This window comes from Chanodichthys erythropterus, chromosome 23, assembly GCF_024489055.1.
Source record: "Chanodichthys erythropterus isolate Z2021 chromosome 23, ASM2448905v1, whole genome shotgun sequence".
In the NCBI taxonomy this organism is placed as follows: domain Eukaryota; kingdom Metazoa; phylum Chordata; class Actinopteri; order Cypriniformes; family Xenocyprididae; genus Chanodichthys; species Chanodichthys erythropterus.
The window spans coordinates 21,595,802-21,618,114 of record NC_090243.1 but is presented as its reverse complement, the minus strand read 5'-3'; the positions used below and the strand labels follow the sequence as shown (position 1 = coordinate 21,618,114).

The 22,313-nt window shown below is 33.7% G+C and overlaps 1 protein-coding gene across 1 annotated transcript in view; it reads left to right on the top strand.

The window, feature by feature from the left end:
• The window catches only part of kcnh2b (potassium voltage-gated channel, subfamily H (eag-related), member 2b), a 192,427-nt gene that overhangs the window by 85,187 nt on the left and 84,927 nt on the right, over positions 1 to 22,313 (top strand). The window contains exons 3-4 of the mRNA XM_067377265.1: positions 19,396 to 19,551; positions 21,383 to 21,892. Of these exons, the coding sequence (XP_067233366.1) occupies positions 19,396 to 19,551; positions 21,383 to 21,892 (666 nt within the window). The remainder of the gene's footprint in view (positions 1 to 19,395; positions 19,552 to 21,382; positions 21,893 to 22,313) is intronic.

Here is a 22,313-nt window from a genome sequence, read left to right as displayed (position 1 = left end):
ATAGATAGATAGATAGATAGACTTATAGATATATAGATAGATAGATAGATAGATAGATAGATAGATAGATAGATAGATAGATAGATAGATAGATAGATAGATAGATAGATAGATAGATAGATAGATAGATAGATAGATAGATAGATAGATAGATAGATAGATAGATAGATAGATAGATAGATAGAGATATTGTGTCTCACTCATGCATATGTATCTCTCTCTCTCTCTCTCTCTCTCTCTGTTGCCCTGCAGTAACTTCTGTTGCTCAGATACGGCTGCCAAGCGAACAGAATAAACAGTGACACAGATCATGGGGAGTGTCACCACACACACACACACACACACACACACACAAACACACACACACACACACACTCACACACACACAAACACACAAACACACACACAAACACACACACACACACACACACACACACACACACACACACACACACACACACAAACACACACACACAAACACACACACACACACACACACTCACACACACACAAACACACAAACACACACACAAACACACACACACACACACACACACACACACACACACACACACACACACACACACACACACACACACACACACTCACACACACACAAACACACAAACACACACACAAACACACACACACACACACACACACACACACACACACATATGATCTGTGTGCATCTATAGGTGTTAATGAGAGCGTCTTCCAGTTTAAAATGATTTTAATGAGCATGCTCGAAAGAAAAACAAAATAATCATTGTCGATAATTACAGTCCTTTTATGGTATGGCTAATGATCAGTATGGTGGCTGGTGTTATTACAGTTTTTTCCAATTGCTAACACACTAAAATGACATGCACAGCACAATTATTTAAACTGACACACAGAGAGCAAAACTTCTTCTCAAGTCTCCAAAAGTCTAAACACCTTTTCTGTTTTACACACATTTTGCATTTCAAAATAGCACTTTTTAAATTCAATAAATACAGTTCTCTGCATAAGACACAACAATCTGACATAAAGTCACATGTTTGCCATTTCAAAACACTGCCATTCAAAATGACACTACATGAGCTAATTGGCCAATTACATGTGCCACCTGGCCAAACACCTCAGTGGTTAATTGTTAACACTTCAATCAGGATGTAAGCACTATGAAAAGACCACAGGTGAGAACCTTTTTTTTTACAACAACAATGGAAGACATTGCAGAGAGAGGAAGAGGAAGAGGAAGAGGGAGGTTGAGAATAAGAGGGGGAGGAAGAGTGAGAGGTAGGGGTAGAGCAGGTAGAGGAGTTCATGGCCAAAGAAGACAAACACTTTCAAATGAAATCAGAGCAACCTTAGTAGATCATGTCATCAACCATGGGTTGACAATGCGTGAGGCTGGACAGAGAGTGCAGCCAAACTTGAGCCGTTTTACTGTCGCCTCTGTCATCCGGACCTTTAGACTGGAGAACAGGTATGTAACCAAAATTTCATGTAGTACACATGTAGTATACCCCATGTCATAGTGTATCAGTTGGGTGACACCTGTTTACTTAGTGTATGACATCAGCCATTCATGAACTGTACAAGTTTCCTGTACAATGTACTCTACTGTGGGGGAAAATATTTAGGCTGCATTGTCCAAGCCCTATATATATTTTTATTTTATTTTTTCTAAAGGACTGAGAGACGACACCATGGTGGAGGAAGGGGCCAAATGTTCACCGGAGTACAGGAAGCTGCCATTGTAAACTTGGTTTTGGAAAATAATGAAATCAGATTACGAGAAATTCAAAGCCACATCATCCAAGACAACACCTTATTCAACAACATTCAACGAGTTAGTCTGTCCACATTGGCTCGCATTCTCAAGCGAAACCAAATCAGAATGAAACCACTTTATAAGGTGCCGTTTGAGAGAAACTCTCAAAGAAACAAAGAGTTCAGACGAGCATATGTGGATGTAAGTACTATATTGACTGCAGTACACTACACACAACATTGTTTCCCAGTGTACTGGATAACACCATATTGAGTGATTTTTGTTCTTTGTTTTCAGGGAGTAGTGGAAATGGATGCTCATGCAATCCCACATGAGTTCATCTTTATAGATGAGGCTGGGTTCAACCTAGCAAAGACCAGAAGAAGAGGGAGAAACCTCATTGGCCACAGAGCCATTATAGATGTTCCTGGCCAACGTGGTGGGAACATCACAATGTGCGCTGCCATCTCCAATATGCATGGTGTCCTCCACCGTCATGCCAAACTTGGACCATACAACACAGCCCATATTCTCACATTTCTGGACAGACTTCACAACATTCTCATACCACCAGAGCGTATGAATGATGCAGACCATCAAAGAAACCGGTACGTTGTAGTATGGGACAACGTGAGCTTTCATCGTGCAGCCCCAGTCCAAAACTGGTTTGCTGACCACCCAACATTTCTCGTGCAATACCTCCCACCATACTCACCATTTCTGAACCCCATAGAAGAATTCTTTTCGGCATGGCGGTGGAAGGTATACGACCGGCAGCCCTTTGTGCGCATGCCTCTTGTGCAGGCCATGGAAGAGGCATGTGATGAGATTGATGTGGGTGCAATTCAGGGATGGATAAGGCACTCAAGGCGCTTCTTCCCTCGATGTCTGGCAAGGGAAGATATTGCCTGTGATGTTGACGAGGCGTTGTGGCCAGACCCGGCTGTGCGGCAAGATGCTGCCTAATTATTTTTCTTGCCTTTTTTTTTGTTTGTTTTTTTTACTGTAATATATTTTTTTTCAGAAATTTTCTTTTTCAGTTGACTTTTTTTGTAAGAATATTTTTGTTCAGTCCCATGTAAATATATCTGCTGTGCTTATGTTGTACTGACTTGTTTACTGTAGTGAAGGAAAAAAAATAAAAATGTTGCAACAGCATGTGTGTGTATCTGCAAATATTTCTGTGCATGTGAACAATCTGATACATATTTTAGTATTATGGCAAAGCATACTAAAGATGGGGGTGCTTTTCATTATGCCCAACAGTGTGTAGGTGGTTAGGCAAAAATCTGGTAATATGAATGAAGTGTGTGCCATTTTCATGCAAAAGTTTGATTTTGATAATGCTCTGTGTAGTTTCGGTTGCAGTGCTTCATTTTGCAGGATATATGAGGTATTTTGCAGTTTGGGTGTGTGGTTTTGTGAATTGTGTTAAGTGTTTTGATAAAACCAGACTAGTTTGAAAAATTGTGTGTTAGCAATTGGAAAAAACTGTAATGCATTCTTTTGTTTTACTTTAAATACTACCAACACAAAATACAAGTGCAAAATACAAGACCAAGCCGTATGAATATGATTATTCATGTCACTGGATGTGAAAGAAGCGTCGCTTTCTAAAACGTGCTCATTTTGAGCTTATTTCTATGATGAGAAGGACCCGACTGAGCTGAATGTGTCTGAACGGTGTATCGGCCACTTCAGCTTCTGCTTCAGCTGAGGTTATTCTGCCAGCCGTGAGCCAAGAAGAGATTCATTCAAGGCCTGCGTTTAAAAGAAACATTATCCTCCTGTCCTCGTAATAAACCTGTCAAGAGGACAAACTTCATTCATTTACACCCATCTGGGAAGGCCAGAGCCGCAGCCTTACAGACGGAAAATGAGATTTGAAATCAGTTATGGGGAATGAAAAGAAAAAGAATGAGTTTGAAGGAGTCGTAAAGAGTTTCTGTCACATCTAGCTTTGAACTTCACAGGAGGCAGTCGCAGTCGTTGGCTAAATTAGTGGCTGTTAGTGCAGCAAAGATGTGGCTTGTTAAGTCTTATAATTCATATTCGTGATTGCTGCGCTAATATCGAGCATGGCCACTTTGAAATGTAATTTTTAATTGTTCGTTCACTTCAGCGCGAGACCATATGCTGTAAGCGTTCAGAGAAAGCAGCTCATTATTTCTGATGAACACTGGATGTCAGTTTTGCACGGATGCGGCGAGGAATAAATCAGCGGCTCGTAATGAGGTTAGGCATGAAGGTTTGGCTGCTTTCATTCATAGAAAGAAGAAAGTGCAGCGCTAATGCTGTAATCATTTAATGCAATTACATATGAAACTGCACAGGATGGAATTAAAATAGCCAGCTAATTTGAGCAGATTAATGCTCTTATTATACATAATATTATATACTTTTATAAATATTGATTTAAATAATAATTATTTTATTTTTATATATATTTTCTGTTCTTTAAATATAATTTTGTGTAAAATTAAAATAAAAAATAGCTAACATTTTATAATTTTATATTGTATTTTATGATATGTTTAATTATAATACGTATTTTAATGTTTAATATTTTATTTTTTTTAATATGCTTGGCTGATTTGAGCAGATAACCTAATTAATGTTAAACATATATAATATATACTTTTTATAATATATATTTAATTATTGATTTAAATCATATAAAATTATAGATTTTTATGATAGATCTTATAATAGATTCTATTTATTTAATTTAATATATTTTCTGTTTTTTAAATATAATTTTGTATAAAATTAAAATAAAAAATAGCTCTCTTATATTACATTTTATAATTTTATATTGTAATTTATAATATATTATGTTTAACTATAATATATCTATTTTTTAATATGCTTGGCTAATTTGAGCAGATAACCTAACCTAACCTAACTTTTTATAATATATATATATATATATATATATATATATATATATATATATATATATATATATATATATATATATATATAATTATTGATTTAAATAATATAAAATTATAGATGTTTTATAATATATATTATAATAGATTTTATTTATTTATTTTAATATATTTTCTGTTTTATTAATAATTTTGTGTAAAATAAAAATACAAAATAGCTAACATATAACATTTTATAATGTATTCTTATATTTTATAATATATTATGTTTAATTATAATACATATTTAATATATTTTCAGTTTTTATATATTTTTTTATAATTTATAATGTTTTTTACATTTTATAATTTTATATTATATTTTATAATACATTATGTTTAATTATAATACATATTTTAATGTTTAATATTTCATTTTTTTTTATATTCTTGGCTAATTTGAGCAGATAACCTAATTAATGCTCTCATTATACATATATAATATTATATACTTTTTATAATATATATTTAATTATTGATTTAAATAATATAGAATTTTTTATAATATATCATAATAGATCTTATTTAGTTAATTTAATATTTTCAGTTTTTAATATAATTTTGTGTAAAAATAAAATAAAAAATAGCTAACTTATATAACATTTTATAATTTCATATTATATTTTATAATATATTATGTTTAATTATAATACATATTTCTGTGTTTAATATTTTTATTTCATATATGAAATATTCATGGTTATATATATATATATATATATATATATGTGTATATATGTGAATATTTAATATATTAAATTATACTTTTTATTATTAAATTATTACAATTATTATTACTTTTGGTAGTCCAAAAAAGCAGTTAACAAATGTTCCTGACAACTTCCGTTTATTTGTCTTATTGGAAATGGGAATTTCTGGTTATGTTCTGCACATTTTGATTAATGTAGTATATCATGTATGTATCTCATACAGATTATTCGCACAAGTATGCGACAGAAATCCGAGCAGTAATATGTTAAACACAGCCACTGTAGCTGTCGCCGTCTTCCTGTTCCCGTCTCATTCACATGCGTCTGGCTGTGACGCATGGAAACCAGAGTCTCCTGAGACTAGTTTAACCATTTCTCTTTCCTCAGAGCCGGTTCTTCTCCTCTCTCAGAAGTTCTGCTCTCTCTGGCCCATATAGCGTGACACTAGATAAACGGCGCAGAGAAATCCCGCTTCCCCTGGCGCTTCAGCTGCTGTCATTGGCCGAGTTAATAGGGAGCAGGCAGTCAGAGCTCTGCACTAATTGGAGCTGAGCATTGGTTCAGAGACGGCCGTACGTCAGAGCGGGTCCATTACTGTACCGTGGGTCGTTTCAGTGACAGCGTCTCACGAGCACCAGCTGTAGTCTTCTCTCTCAGACCCACAGACTCTCGCGGGCCGCTTTACAGGAAATGAGGAGTGTTCACACTGTGCTTGTGGCTTCAGGGAAATGTTTAAATTCTCTCCTGAAACAATGTGCCGTAAAAAGCTGATGATGTTAAAAATCTTAAGTGCTGCTGTAGTGTGAAGATGATATATATTACTGCTCTGCTCAAACCAGATCTGATTTTGTTCTTGCAACTTGCTGGATCAAGCCTAATATGTGTGTGTGTGTATGTGTGTGTGTGTGAGAGAGAGAGAGAGAGAGAGAGAGAGAGAGAGAGTGAGAGTGAAACCCAGAAAACTGTCATGTATTTGCATGTAAAAGAATATAAACTCTACATCTGCACCTGATTTTTACATGAGCTTGTGTCAGCGGCAGACGCTGACGGTTTAAACATGTGACACTAACACACTTCAGATCCTCACCAAGCCCCGTAGAACATATAATGGGCTAATTTCATCAATAATAATTCAGCCTTTGAGATCCAATTAAATATAATCATATTTCAATTGGCATTTCACTCAATTCTCAATCTTAACCCTCTGGAGTCTGAGGCTGATTTGGGGCCTGGAGAAGTTTTGACATGCCCTGAAATTTGTGCTTTTTTCAGTTGTTCATAAACATATTAATGACACAAGTGTCATTACACTGTATTCAGCACAAACTAGGCTACAATAATATGTGAGGAACATGTATGCACATATTTGTGTTTTTGAAAGAATAATGTTTATGCGTGGTTATTGAAAAAACAAAAACTTAAGTCACTGAAGTAAGGCCAAAAAAAGTATATTAAATCTGTATTGACAAGACTTCTGGGTATTGGAGGTTGTGGACTAGAGTTTTTGCTTCAGAATAATGTAAAATTATGCTGCCTACTCCTTCATATAAAACAATATATTGATTTGGTTTTTGTAAGACACTTTTTGTCAAGAAACACAGTATGTGTGGAGGCGTGAATCATCATGAATAATGGGTCATGTACACCTGAGAAGACAAAAGAATCGCATAATAATGAAAAAAAAACCTCTGTGATCATGTCTCAGCTCAATTTAAAATAATGGTATTCTATTATATTCTTTAAAATATAATGTATTTCTGTGATGCAAAGTATCTGAACAATTATGTTACCTCTATGGCATTTCATATAGCCTTTTAGCTTAAAAGCATGCACATTTGGAGAAATATTGATGGATTCTTATATGTTTATGTCAATTTTCTATACAGAGGAGTAATATTTATTCAGTATTGTCATCACTATGAGTGCTGGATACTGTGTTTTCAATTCATACTTGCAGCCAGAGGGTGCTCTGTACACCTTTAGTCCACAAATTATTCTAAAGAAGAAGAGGATATTTCAGGAATGGTGTTTTCAATTCATACTTGCAGCCGGAGGGCGCTCTCTGTACACCTTCAGGCCACAAATTCATATAAAGAAGAAAAGGAACCAGGAACTAATGGCATGTCTTCTAGAGATCGCTAACCATGGCTTTAACATCCAAATAAACACTTTTCAAGACAATAAATACACGATTGAGGTGATGAATGCATGCATTGCCTCTGAATTTGCGTCTGAATAGCGCTCCCTCCGTGGGCGTGGCCGCATTAGCGGATAATGAGCTGAATCACAGACTTCTGACATGGCTCTATTTTCATACAGATTACATAAACACAGAATGTTTGTTTTCGATTTGACTTGCACAATTTAAAACCTGACATCTCAACGTTTCTTTAGACATATGTGTCATTTTTTTTGTCATTAGTATTCATAAGTTACAGTTCATTTTCTGAGAACTATCAGATTGGACTTTGTTCAGAGGGAGACGAGAGATCACGCTTCATGTTAGTTTTCTTATTTTACAAAAAGCCCAACATTGTGTTTTTACTCTGAGTGTACACAAATAAAAGAAGACATTCTATATTTTCAATTGATATATTACTTATGTCTCTATGACAAGAAATGATGGAGTATTTTAAGTCTGTTTTGCTGCAATGTGAAAAAAATCCTGCAAAACGCGCCGCGCTTTAACGGACTCCAGAGTGTTAAACAGTTTCTTGTTCATAGTTCATTGTTGCATTGCATTCTGGGATTGCACACTCTGTGAATGTCAGATTAAAATGTCATCTAGGTAGGAAGCGAACTAGTTTTTGGAGCGGAGCTGCTGACTATCACCTGGAGTTTCACAGCAGGTTCCTCTGACATACTGCGAGTTTCTGCTGATGTTGCAGCGATTATTCTTACTCGACATCTATAGAAAGACATCATTTCGGAAATTAGTTTAGATCTTTACATCTTAAGGCTGTTCAGATGCAGAGCATCCAGCAGCAGGACTTGTGCTGTTTGCTTCCTGTGGCACTTCCTGTCAATAACATGATAAAAAGAAAGGGAGAGAGAGCAGTGCTTGCTAGCATTCTGGGTATGGATGCACAATTTGAGGAAAAAATCTAATTGTGATTTTAAAATGAGATTTTAAAAAAAAATCTCAAAATGTTGTCATAATGTTATTATTATTAGTAGTAGTATTATTACTAAATAAATATAAGAAACAATGAATATTATAATGAATATTAGTAATATTTAATAATATTTCATTGTAAAATAAATGTATTTTTGAGTAATAATAATTATTTATTTTTATTTAAAAATTTAAATATTTAAATATTTAAATATTTAATATTTAACATTTAATATTTAATATTTGATATTTATTTATAATAATATTTTTTTTAATATTTAAAAAAAATCATAATATCATATTATTAACAATTTTATTTTACACTAAAAAGGTAAAAGTGCAAAATCAAGCTTTTATTTTGGTGGAAAACCACAGGGATCTAATTAAATCTAATTAAATTTAATATTTGATATTGCAATATTTTATGAAGACCCATCTTTCTGAGTATTTCTGAAGTTTATTTAGGCCATATACAGTTTAAATACTTTTATAAGACTTGTGTCATTTAAACACTCAATGTTTGATGTTCCTGGAGTAAATGTGAGCGTTGTTTGTCCAGGCAAAAATCACTGTCAGGATATTGAGGCTGACCTGACAATTTTCCAATTATTGTGTCCGTATTTGCTAAGCTGTTGCTAGTGTGTTCTGAGTGCTTACTAGATCGACTGATAGCTTTGAGATGTCTAAACCCTTGAGATGTCCAAATGTGTGCTAATGTCTTGCCATGAAAGAAGAGCCCATGTAAACAGACTGAAGACGTGTGCGTGTATGAGAGAGCAACAGATCGCAATCAGCTGGAGGAAATGGATTTCATCTTTGGGCTCCAAACACACTCTGGATGAGCTCTTAAAGAGGCCCTGTTCGGCTTTTTTCCATGTTCATCTGTCTGTAGTGTGTAATGTTGCTGTTTGAGCATGGAAAAGCTTCTACAGTGCCTGAAACGCTTCCATCTTCACAATATTCCTCATTTAAATAATTCATATGCAGAATAAAGGGGCGGGGCCTGGTTGAGTTAGTTAGTAGTGTGTTGAAACTGGACATTTCCCAAACACCAATCACAACACACTGCTCCAGCCGACCAATCAGAGCACATTGTGCTTTTCAGAAGGAGGGGCTTCATAGAGACAGGAACTAAACAGAGCGTTACTGACAGACTGGGAAGAGAGAAGCTGCAACAATGGAGAATATGAGGAGAATAATCAACATTCAAGTAGTAAAACGTCTCGGGTTATGACTATAACCATAGTTCCCGGAGAGAGGTAACGAGACACTGCGTCTCGAAGGGGGCGTTCCCATAGTGCACTCTTTGGGTCGCAGTGCGAGTTCCCTCGAAAGGGAACGTCTCAGGTTATGACTCCGGGCCGATATTTCCCGCCAACGTCCTCGGGCCGGGCCGATATAAATATAACCATTTAGCCATTAAAAACATGACAAATTTAACGAAAACAATGTTGGCCAGGCAAATCTAGTGGTCTCGCGAATCCAGCCGCTTCGCTTCTGAAATGCTTCTGGTGTGAGTTGACACCGCGCAGAAGACGGAACAAAACCTTGTCGGAGCAATACGAACAGTGTAAACGAGGCTTAAGTACAACATGGAGCTTGAAGAAGCAAAGAAAAAAATTAAAACAGGAGAATTAACTTAACTAGCAAGTCTGGAGGAAAATCGGAGGTATGGAAACATTTTAAACTAGTTTTAATAAACAAACAACGCAGTTTACATGCTTCTTCCTTGTCGTATTCATTAAGATAATAATTAATAGATGCACGCACAATTATGAACTTGATAAATGTTACAGAGATGTTTACTATGCACAAACAAATGCTTTTCAACTTACATGTGCAAAATTCAGAATTAAATGAATGTGCTGCAATTTGTACAAAAAGAGAGTCTTTAGTCTACGTGTTTTAGCCATTAAATAAGCACATTTAGTTTCAAGTTTGTTAAGTTTTGTTTTGAAGAAATATTTTCTTTAAAGTGAATTTCGTTTAGTATAAATTATATCTTAATTTTAATACATTTTTCATCATCCAATTACCTGGATTTAATACATAAAAAGCAATATAGCAGACAATGTAATTATGACATGGAGGTGCCGGCGCGCCGCGGTCACACACCTTTTGAAACTGGTAACACACGCTGTCACCGAATTTACAAATCTTTACACATTTACACATCTTGCTTGTTGCTCACACACATATTATGTTGAAATAACAATATGTTGAAGTAACATTATTAATAATAATTAATCTTTAAGAATATTTGATTGAATGCTGAATGTTGAGCTTGTTCAATTTAATAAAATTAAAACTTTAATTATGATAATTAAAATAATTTAATATTTAATATTGAGTGGCCAATTTTTGCTCATTTATTAATAGTATTTATATAATTTACATAACTGTGCAGCTCCCCCCTGTAGCCTAAATGATCAAGCACAGCAGCACCTGCGTTAAAAAAAAAAAGAAATCTGGCGCCGCCCCTGGTTATAACGGCCCACATATTAAAAATGGTCGGGTTTAAATCGGGCTCAGGCTCATAATTACAGTGGACGTGTCGGGCCGGGCCGGGCTCGGACACAACGTGCTCGGGCTCGGGTAGGGTCGGGCTTGATTTGTTGGGCCCGATCTAAGCTCTACGCAGTGCGAGTTCCCTCGAAAGGGAACGTCTTAGGTTATGACTATAACCATAGTTCCCTGAGAGAGGGAACGAGACACTGTGTCCCGAAGGGGGCGTTCCCATAGTGCACCCTTCGGGACGCAGTGCGAGTTCCCTCGAAAGGGAACGTCTCAGGTTATGACTATAACCATAGTCTCCATCTCATGGTCAAATTTTGCTGAATTGAAATGCTGTATTATATGTCTTTCTGCTTTGTTGTCATAAATCAAATGTTGCTCTTGACAGTGTAACTTTTATAGTGTTTGATGTAACTTCTCAAATCAAACCCAACATCAGTGACTCCGCTGGGTCCAATAAAACAAAGAGAAAGACGTTCAAGGATGTGCGAGGCGAGAAGTGAAGGTTACGCTCATTTGTGCGGGAGCGAGAGCTCAATTAGGCCTGGAGGGAGACGAGTCGGCGGCCGGTGGAGATGTTGTACATCGCTCTCTCTGTGTGAGATTCAGTGTTTTTATGTGCTAATGAGAAACCCTGGACCAATCCCTCTCTAATACACACTTTGGAGGCGGACGTTCAATTAAATCCTGAAGAAAAGTGTTCCTTTACTCCTGACAGAAGTGTGGTCAAGTTGAGCCAAACAGGTTGCCCCGCCCCGAACTCCTGTCATTGGTTGAATCAAAAGAACTGACCCATTAGACACTGAATCTGAACATGTGACCCATGACAACCAATCACAGAATGAAATCTGAGCTCATTTGAATACAGATGGATGAATGTTTATTGAACTGACCATCTGTTGTTCTTCTCCTCCTGTCACGCTCCATACTGTCAGAAGTACCATGGCATTACCATGTGTCTGAACAGTGTACTGTGGTAATAATAGTACCTAGGAATGCCATTTAAATGCCATGGTAAGTGAATATTGCCAATATTTCTTTGTAAGGATCTTCTCAGTGCTTAAGAACTGATCTTTTCTGATATTTCACTTGAATTATGGGTGAATTTTCTGCAGCATTGCAGGTGATTGTCCCTGGAATTATTGGTGATTTTTCTACAGAATTATGGGTGAATTTTGGCTGGTATTATTGGTGATTTTTCTCCAGAATCATGGGTCAATTTTTGCTAGTCTTGGTAATTTTCACCAGAATTACATTTTATTTTTACTAGAATTTTGTCAATATTTGCTGGCATTATTGGTGATTTTTCAGTAATTTTTTGCTGGTATCATTGGTGATTTTCGCTGGCTTTTTCAGTGATTTTTCACATTGTTTATGATCTTTATGTCTAGCTATTACTAATTTCTAAAAAAGTAGCCTGGGTTGATATTTAGTCATCTATCATGGACCTCAAGGTAAATCCATTGACCTCCTTCTGCTCCAGGATTATATTATCATGCTGAACTCATGAAACTGGGTGATTTTTCATCATATTACATGTGCTGACTGGATCGAGATGCTCAAAGCTCAATTATTTGATCTCCGCAATGAAAACCTGACCCCACATTTGTTGATTACAGCATGAGATAATCATAATCATCAGTAATCAGCAGCATAAAACAATCATTACTTTCTCCCAGCAGTATTTGTTGTGTTTGATGATTGAGCCTCATACAGTACAGTTGAATATCTGAGACTCTCCTGCCCTCTAGTGTTGAACTCAAGCATGTGCGGCTCATGATTTCACACACTGTTACATTAGCTTGTATACATCAGTGTTTAAATATGAGCTTCAAATAATCATTGAAAAAAAATTAAGTGATGTTTCACACTTATAATCCTGAAGAAGAGCATCACTTTTAACCCTGGTGTATGAAGTACTGTGGTGAATTAATAACACAAGGTGAAATATAAACCGCAGGATTACATTAACCCTGGGTTAAATACAATCTTTAATAACTTAAAGGGGAAAAACCCCAAAAAAGTGATGATTCATCTGAAGGATCATGTGACACTGAAGACTGGAGTAATAATGCTGAAAATTCAGCTTTGATCACTGGAATAAATTACACTTTACTATATATTCATATAGAAAACATCTGTTTTAAATTGTAAAAATATTTCACATTTTTACTGTATTTACTGTATTTTTAAAAATAAGTGCAGCCTATGAGACTTCTTTAAAAATCTGTAAAAATACAATCCATCCAAATTTTGACCATATACACATTCTCCAGCAGAGTTTGTTTCTCTCTGTAATGCTGTGAAACATGATTCATCAGGCCTTGAGCGTTTTGTTGTTGTGAGCGATCGGTGTTTCCTTCAGAAATGTGAACGCAGCATAAACGTCACTCAGAGTGATGGAGAGGACGTTTCTCCTGATGAATGTGGCTGATAGCAGGTCATGTTGTGTTCTGGGAATTTGTCATTGAGATGCTGCAGGACGGCGATTTAGTGGCCGTAACTCAACAAAAAGATTCATCAGCACAAATAAAGAGAGAGAGAGAGAGAGTTATAGCCAGAATATAAAAACCTGATCAAGTCAAATTTACATAGAAATGTATTTTCTTCTCTTTACCACCTGACCGAATGATTGATGTTGATTAATTGTTTATGCTTTATTTGATTTAAATAAGAGATATTGCAGTGTCAGCTGCTCATTTACTGCTAAATAAACAGAATAAAGGTTGATCTTGTCCACCAGGTGGCATTGTGTCCCTCATAATGAACAATACATGCAAACCTGCTGCAGAAATATTCTTTTCTTGTTTCTGAACTTCTCAGAGAAATTAATATTGCGCAGTGATTGCTCTTTCAAAGCTCACAATATTAAATAGAGCCTCATATATGATGTTTTAAGTATTAAAATCCTTGGAGAAATGATTTTGGATAAACTGAGAATTTTGATCATGATTCTCCTACAATTCTGAATAGACAACTAAACAAAATAACATATAACTTTCTAGAACTTCTGGCAAAATGTTACTTGATGCAGTCTATTAAAAAAAAAAAAAAACATGTAATTAATTTGAAATAATTTATTTTTTTTTAAATGGGGTGAACGAATGATTCAATTAACATTAATAAAGACTTCACTTGTTTCATTAATGAATGAATCAGTGTTTTTGAACGAATCTCTTGAATGAATGATTCAGTGACTCACTCATAAAGACTTCACTTGTTTCATTTAATGAATGAATCAGCATTTTTTTGAACAAACTCTTGAATGAATGATTCAGTGACTCACTCATAAAGATTTCTTTTGTTTCATTACTGGCTGAATCAGCATTTTTTTTAAACTAAACTCTTGAACGAATGATTCAATGACTCACTCAAAGACTTGACTTGTTTCATTTAATGAATGAATCAGCATTTTTTTGAACAAACTCTTGAATAAATGATTCAGTGACTCACTCATAAAGATTTATTTTGTTTCATTACTGGCTGAATCAGCATTTTTTTTAAACTAAACTCTTGAACGAATGATTCAATGACTCACTCAAAGACTTCACTTGTTTCATTTAATGAATGAATCAACATTTTTTTGAATAAACTCTTGAATGAATGATTCAGTGACTCACTCATAAAGATTTCTTTTGTTTCATTACTGGCTGAATCAGCATTTTTTTAAACTAAACTCTTGAACGAAAGATTCAATGACTCACTCAAAGACTTCACTTGTTTCATTAATAAATGAATCAGCATTTTTGAACAAATCTCTTGAATGAATGATTCAGTGACTCACTCATAAAGACTTTACTTGTTTCATTAATAAATGAATCAGCGTTTTTTGAAAAATGCTCTTGAATGAATGATTCAATGACTCACTTAAAGACTTCACGTTTCATTAATGAATGAATCAGCGTTTTTTGAAAGAAACTCTTGAATGAATGATTCAATGACTCACTTAAAGACTTCACGTTTCATTAATGAATGAATCAGCATTTTTGAAAAAAATCTCTTGAATGAATGATTCAGTGACTCATTCATAAAGACTTCACATGTTGCATTAATGAATGAATCAGCGTTTTTTTTTAACAAATCTCTTGAATGAATGATTCAGTGACTCACTCAAAGACTTCACTTGTTTCATTAATGAATGAATCAGCGCTTTTTTTTAACAAATCTCTTGAATGAATGATTCAGTGACTCACTCAAAGACTTCACTTGTTTCATTAATGAATGAATCAGCGTTTTTTGAATGAAACTCTTGAATGAATGATTCAATGACTCACTCATAAAAAACTTCACTTGTTTCATTAATGAATGAATTAGCATTTTTGAAAAAATCTCTTGAATGAATGATTCAGTGACTCACTCAAAGACTTCACTTGTTTCATTAATGAATGAATCAGTGTTTTTTTAATGAATCTCTTGAATGAATGATTCAATGACTCCCTGAAAGACTTTACTTGTTTCATTACTGGATGAATCAGCATTTTTTAACAAATCTCTTGAATGAATGATTCAATGATAAATACATTTTTTTTATCATTGTCACTTGTCACCACCTACTGGTGTAACAATGTAATCGATACAGTCATTATTTGAAGCATCAAATTACTTTCAAAAGGTGATTCACTTTGTTTTGATCGCTTCCGTGGACAATGTTTATATAATTGAACTATAAACTTTCATCCCAGCTTTATTTAAATTACATAAAACAATTTTTAACACTCACATCTTTGATACAGGGACAGGAAGTTGCATCTTGAGGCAGGAAATCTCAGGTCACAGCAGGTTATTGTGGGATTCATTCAAATCCACCCACATCCAGTCTAATCTTCGGTAAGACAGTGGGATTATAGAGATCCACACAGGATCATCAGGTGTCAGGATGGTGCAGTATGTCAGCTGATGATGTTTGATTGGTGTTGAGCCACTGCACTGCACTGAATGACGATAAACTTCAGTAATGTGACATTTGGCTACTGAAATGTGCGCAGTGAGAACAGAGACATTTGTTAAAGGGATAGTTCACCTGAATTTACACAACCTCATGTCATTAAAACTCAATATGACTTTCTTCTGTGGAACACAAAAAGATATCAATGGGATATCCAGTGTTGTTTGGTTCCCAGAATATTTCTTCAAAATATTTTCTTTCATGTTTCAGTGAATAAAGACAGTCATTCAGGTTTGGAACGGCATGAGGGTGAGCGAATGATTTTTGGGTGTACTGTCCCTTTAAGAACATGAGCTGGTTCATATTGATGGTCGGAAACTGAATCTGAAAGATCAAGATAACTGAAAATATTCCAGAAAGTTAAAAACACTTCTTCTCACTGTTCGTCATGCATTGTTTATTATTTATTTGTGATTTAAATATGTTTTTGAACATTAGTCCACGAGACCATTCCCATCATTCCTGGAATATGATTTATTTTAGTTCAATAATCCTGAATGTTGTATCTAGCGTCATATTTCAACGTGCAATTTTACAGGAATGAGTTTAATTTATTATTATTAATAATTATTTTATTAATAGTTAATATGTTTTACTTTAGTTCATCCAGATAATAATCCTGAATGTTGTGTCAATTTTACTTTCAAATTTTAAAGTAGAAAATTTGCAGGAATTAATTTATTAATAAAACTTAATTACAATAATAAAATATAATATAGAATAAATGTATTTAATTTTTTTCAGTATTATTTATATCTAATCAGAATGAATGTCTTCTTCTCACAGTGACCGTTCTCCATGCATTTTATTGTTTTGGGGAACATTCATATTTATGTCCTGATTTATTTTCATATTTTCTATCGTACATTTCCGTGTGCATGTAACCGTTTAGCAGACGCTTTTATCCAAAGCGACTTACACATGAGGAGAACAATCGTGTGTTTTAAAGCAGGACATCAGTGATTTGGGTCTCGGAGCACTTCATTGGGATTATATAACTTCATCCAGACATACAGATGATGAAAATATACAGATGTAGTTTGTGATGGTGTGTGTGTGTGTGTGTGTGTGTGGCATCTGAATCTTAGAGTGGATTAGTCTTTTAAAGTGGACGGAAGCGTAATGAATTACAGTCCAATCCCTCCTCCTGACCACTCTTAATCTGCACATGTGTGTGTGTGTTCAGTGTGTTCTGTGTGTTTAGATGCTGCCTCTGGGATTATGTATTTTTCAGGACACCGTTCTCACGTCAATATGGCTTTTTTAAGTTATTGTTCATGTGTGTATTCATTCATACAGTCACTGAGATCTGCAGCTGTTTGAGTTTGTCTCAGTGTTTTTATATCATTTTATACATCATATCATGTTTCGTTTTGTTTTTGTACATATCTGTCAACCAGTCAGCATGAAACTCTTTTCACAGTCCATTTTACTTCCACAATATAATACGTTTCTCTGTGAGGGGAAAAATGATCTTCTCTGTGAAAACAAAATGATTAGATGGTGAAAAGTGACAAAATAAGATGGTCTGATGAGGTCAGATGTGAAGGGAAACTATTAACTAAAACTAAACTAAAGCCATATAAAAGTTTTTACATGAAATAAAATAAATGATAACTGAAATAAAATATATATTTTTTAAGTTTTCTGAAATAAAAGACATGGCAAAATGTCTAATTTTCATTTAGTTTTAGTTGATATACTAAAATGATAAACCAAAACTGAAATAAAAATGAATAAAAACTAACTCTCTCTCTCTTTATATAAAATTACTGAATTACTGAATTTTTAAAAATACTGAAATATTTAAAATATTTATAAAAAATAAAATATAAAAATATGACACTTTAGAATAACGTGCACTGGTGAATCGTCAATAAATAGTCACAGTGTTTTATTGCACATAAAATTAAAAACTAAATTAAAGCCAAAAAATTAAATAAAATGATACTTGAAATAAAATGAATGTTAACTGAAATAAAATATTTTCTGAAATAAAGTTTTAGTTTTAGTTGATATACTAAAATAAAAATAAAAAACTAAAACTGAAATAAAATGAATAAAAAATTAATTCTCTTTCTATGTATAAAATTACTGAATTTAAAAAAAAAATGAAAATTATAAAATAAAAATATATAAAATATTTATAAAAAATAAAATATTAAAATCTGATAGTCAATAAATATTACATTTTCTTCAGTGTTTTTATTGCACATCAAATTTAATAAATTAATTTAAAATTAATTAAATTAAACTAAACTAAAGCCAAAAATTAAATAAAATGTTACTTGAAATAAAATTAATATTTTTTACAATTTTTCTGAAATAAAGTTTTAGTTTGTTTTGTTCATATACTAAAATAAAAAACTAAATCTGATATAAAAATAAAATAAAATAAAACTCTCTCTCTTACTGTATATTAAATTACTGATTTACTGAAAAAATAAAAAAATATATAAAATAAAAACATTCAAAATATTTATAAAAAAATTAAATATTAAAATAACGTGCACTGATTAATCATTAAAAATAAGACCAAGAAGGTAAATAGAGTTAATTATGAATTCATATTGATTTTCTTCATTGTCAGTGTTTTATTGCACATCAAATTGGCATCATGTTTATGAATGTTACCTTTAAATCTGACATTTAAAATGTGTTTCTGCATTTGTGCCGCACTATATGAACTATAAACGATACGAGGAAGATGTTTGTGCTCTTTTTCCACACACACACACACACGCTGGTGTCCAGATGGCATTAGTGGACCTGTAATCCATGTGTGGTTTCTGCTCCGCACACAGCTGGGATTACAGTCTCTGTGCGTCTCTGTTCATTGATGAGCATCTCTGCTGTCCGTCAGTCTGTTCGATTCAGGTGTCAGCGACAGGTAAGCGTGAGGGTCATCAGCTGTGGAGATGAATTCATATCTCAAAGTCAGGATCTGTGTGTTTAAACTGATCAGATATAGTGGATGTACTTCCATCTTTATGCAGATTTGTGTGTTTGTGAAAATATTGGTATTTTGATTGACTTCAGCGTCATATGATGCATGTTATGCTTTATTATAATATCTAAGCGTGTTTTTGTCTGTTAATTGGTCATGTAGACGCACACACACCGACACACACGGTTTGTAATCAGGCTTAATTTCGCTGGCAGATGATAACTAGTCCAGGAGAGGATTCCCATGATTCAATAGTATGTGTTTTAGTTCATCCAGATAATAATCCTAATCGTTGAATTGGTGAAATGTATTTAATTTATCTATTTAATTTAATTTTTAATTTAACTCATTTCTTCATGTCGACATTGATGGAGAACAAAAACCTTTATTATGAATTTGGTGCGGTTAAGAAAGAAGTATAACTATCATGTTCATGGAGTTGTGATGCATGTCTCTCTGTCTGTCTCAGGTGTGTGTTTCCTGTGTTTGGTGGACGTGGTTCCTGTGAAGAATGAAGATGGCGTGGTGATCATGTTCATTCTGAATTTCGAGGTCATGCCGGACGATAAACTGCACGACCCACAGGATCTCAATCACAAGCTGCCTCTGCTGTGGCGCCATTCCAGTACGTCACATGTGTCGTCTTCTCTTTCATGAAACGCTTCAAATCATTACATTCAGTACACTCATATCATGGGAAAAATTATTTTTATGGCTATATATATATATATAAAACAGTGTGTGTGTGTGTGTGTCTTTGTATATATATATATATATATATATATATATATATATATATATATATATATATATATATATATATATATTTAATAATTTATAATATATAGTTATAATTATAGTATATTTTTCTTCCATTTGAACATCCTTAACAAAGTATCCATTTTTTGTTTTCATATTTGAATAATTTGAACTCATTTGAATAATTTGTCAATTAATTATTTTATACAGGAATGTGTTATTTGAACTGCAAAGAAAATAATAAAAAAATATATATATATATTTTCATTAATTCTTCCATACATAAAATGTGTTATTTGAGCTGTAAAGTGTCTAAATTGAGAAAATAATCTAATTGAGAAAAAAGTGTAAAGTGTATATTTTTTTTTATATTAATGATAATTTAATAATGCTCATTAACACATGGCTGCCCTCATTTAAATATTACTACACATTTAGCAATTTCAGTGACTGTCTTCAGCTGGGTTGTTGTAACTTTTTTTTGTTAATTAATCTTTTTAAATAATTTAAATAATTTGTTAATTAATTTTTTCCATACAAAAATGTGGTATTTGTACTGCAAAGTGTCTAAAGTGATAAAATATATTTTATATATATTTTTTTAATTAAAATATTTTAATAATTTGTTAATTAATTATTTTATATGTGTTATTTGAATTGCAACGAAAATAATTATTTCATGCATATTTTTTTATTATTTTTAAAAAATAATTTTACATTCTTTTCATTAATTCTTCCATACAAAATTGTGTTTGATTTTTTATAACATTAATGATAATTGAATAATTTAAAAATGATAATTATTATTAAAGTTTCGATTTTTTAATTCCATAGTATATTTTTCTTATATTTTAACATATTTATCCAGTAATGACAAAGTGACAAAGGTCATGAAAATTCATTAGTCAAAGAAATTGTGAAAACCATGAGCTCATTAACATAATGTTCATTAACATGTGACTGCCCTCATTTAAATATTACTACACATTTAGCAATTTCAGTGACTGTCTTCAGCTGGGTTGTTTTTTTTTTTTTGTTAATTAATCTTTTTAAATAATTTTAATAATTTGTTAATTATTTTTTCCATACAAAAATGTGGTATTTGTACTGCAAAGTGTCTAAAGTGATAAAATATATATTTTATATATTTTTTAAATTAAAACATTTTAATAATTCTTAACTAATTTTAATAATTTGTTAATGAATTATTTTATATAGAAATGTGTTATTTGAACTGCAAAGAAAATAATTATTTCATGCATATTTTTCAATATTTTCCAAAATAATTTTACATTTTATTAATTAATTCTTCCATACAAAAATGTTTTAAAAATTTTTAAATAATATTAACGATATTTTTTTTTTTAATTCCATAGTATATTTTTCTTATATTTTAACGTCCTTATCCAGTTATGACAAAATAACTGTAATGGAAAGTTCATGAAAATTCATTAGTCAAAGAAATCGTGAAAACCACGAGCTCATTAACATAATGCTGATATGCTCATTAACATATGACCGCCCTCATTTAAATATTACAATTTTAGCAATTTCAGTGTATTCAGATGGGTTATTGTAACTAATTTCACATGCAAAAAAAAATTTTTTTAGCCAATCATAAAAGAGATAATTTACATATTAAAATCAAATGGCAAAACCTGAAACATAATGATGTTTTCTCCGTGTGTTTGTCGCAGATCGAGCTCGGGGCATCCGTTTACGCCTCCCCCTCCTGAACTCCCGGAATAACAGTAAATCTTCTCTGCGGGAGGATCCCGAGGCAGGCCGAGGAACGGGTTTCCCCAGCAGCTCCCGCGGGCAAAGCCACGAATCCCTGCCGCTGGGCGAGCTCCTGCCCCTGCCAGAACACAAACGGCCCCGTCTGGCCACCGCCTCCACCATCTCCACCTCCCTCGTGACCACCCCGCCCTCGCTGCTGCCCGAAGACCAGCGCAACCTGCTGGGCAGCGACCCCTCGTCGCCTCCTCCGGCCCCGCCGCACCCCGCCACGCTGCCCCTGGGTCAGTCCTCGCCCCGCCCGCAGCGGCTCAATCCCGACGCCTCCGTGTCCAACTGCAGCCTGACCAACAGCCGCTCGCGCGAGAGCTTTCACAGCATGCGCCGCGCGTCTTCGGTGGACGATATCGAGGCCATGCGGCCCGAATGGGACCGGAAGTACCGGAACCGGCCCACCTGCAGCAGCACGGGTGAGAAAACAGCAGGAAATTGACATTGAAAACATTTCTATCTCAAATAAAAGCTGTTCTTTTGAACTTTCTATTCATCAGAGAATCCCGAAAAATTAAATGTATGACGGTTTCCACAAAAATATGAACCATTTTCAACATTCATAATAATCAGAAGTGGTCACATGATGTGTGCATTTCCTCATGTTTTAGTAATGCAGCAGGTCATGTGACATTCAGTTGTTTCATATGAAGAATATTCAATATATCTGAGTTTAATACACATAATGATAATAAATAAATAAATAAATAGATAAATTGTTGTGAATATTTTTGTTAATGAATCTTTTAAAATAATTAAAATAAAAATTAAATAAAAATGTGGTATTTGTACTGCAAAGTGTATAAATTGAGAAAATAATATTTTATTAATTAAATAATC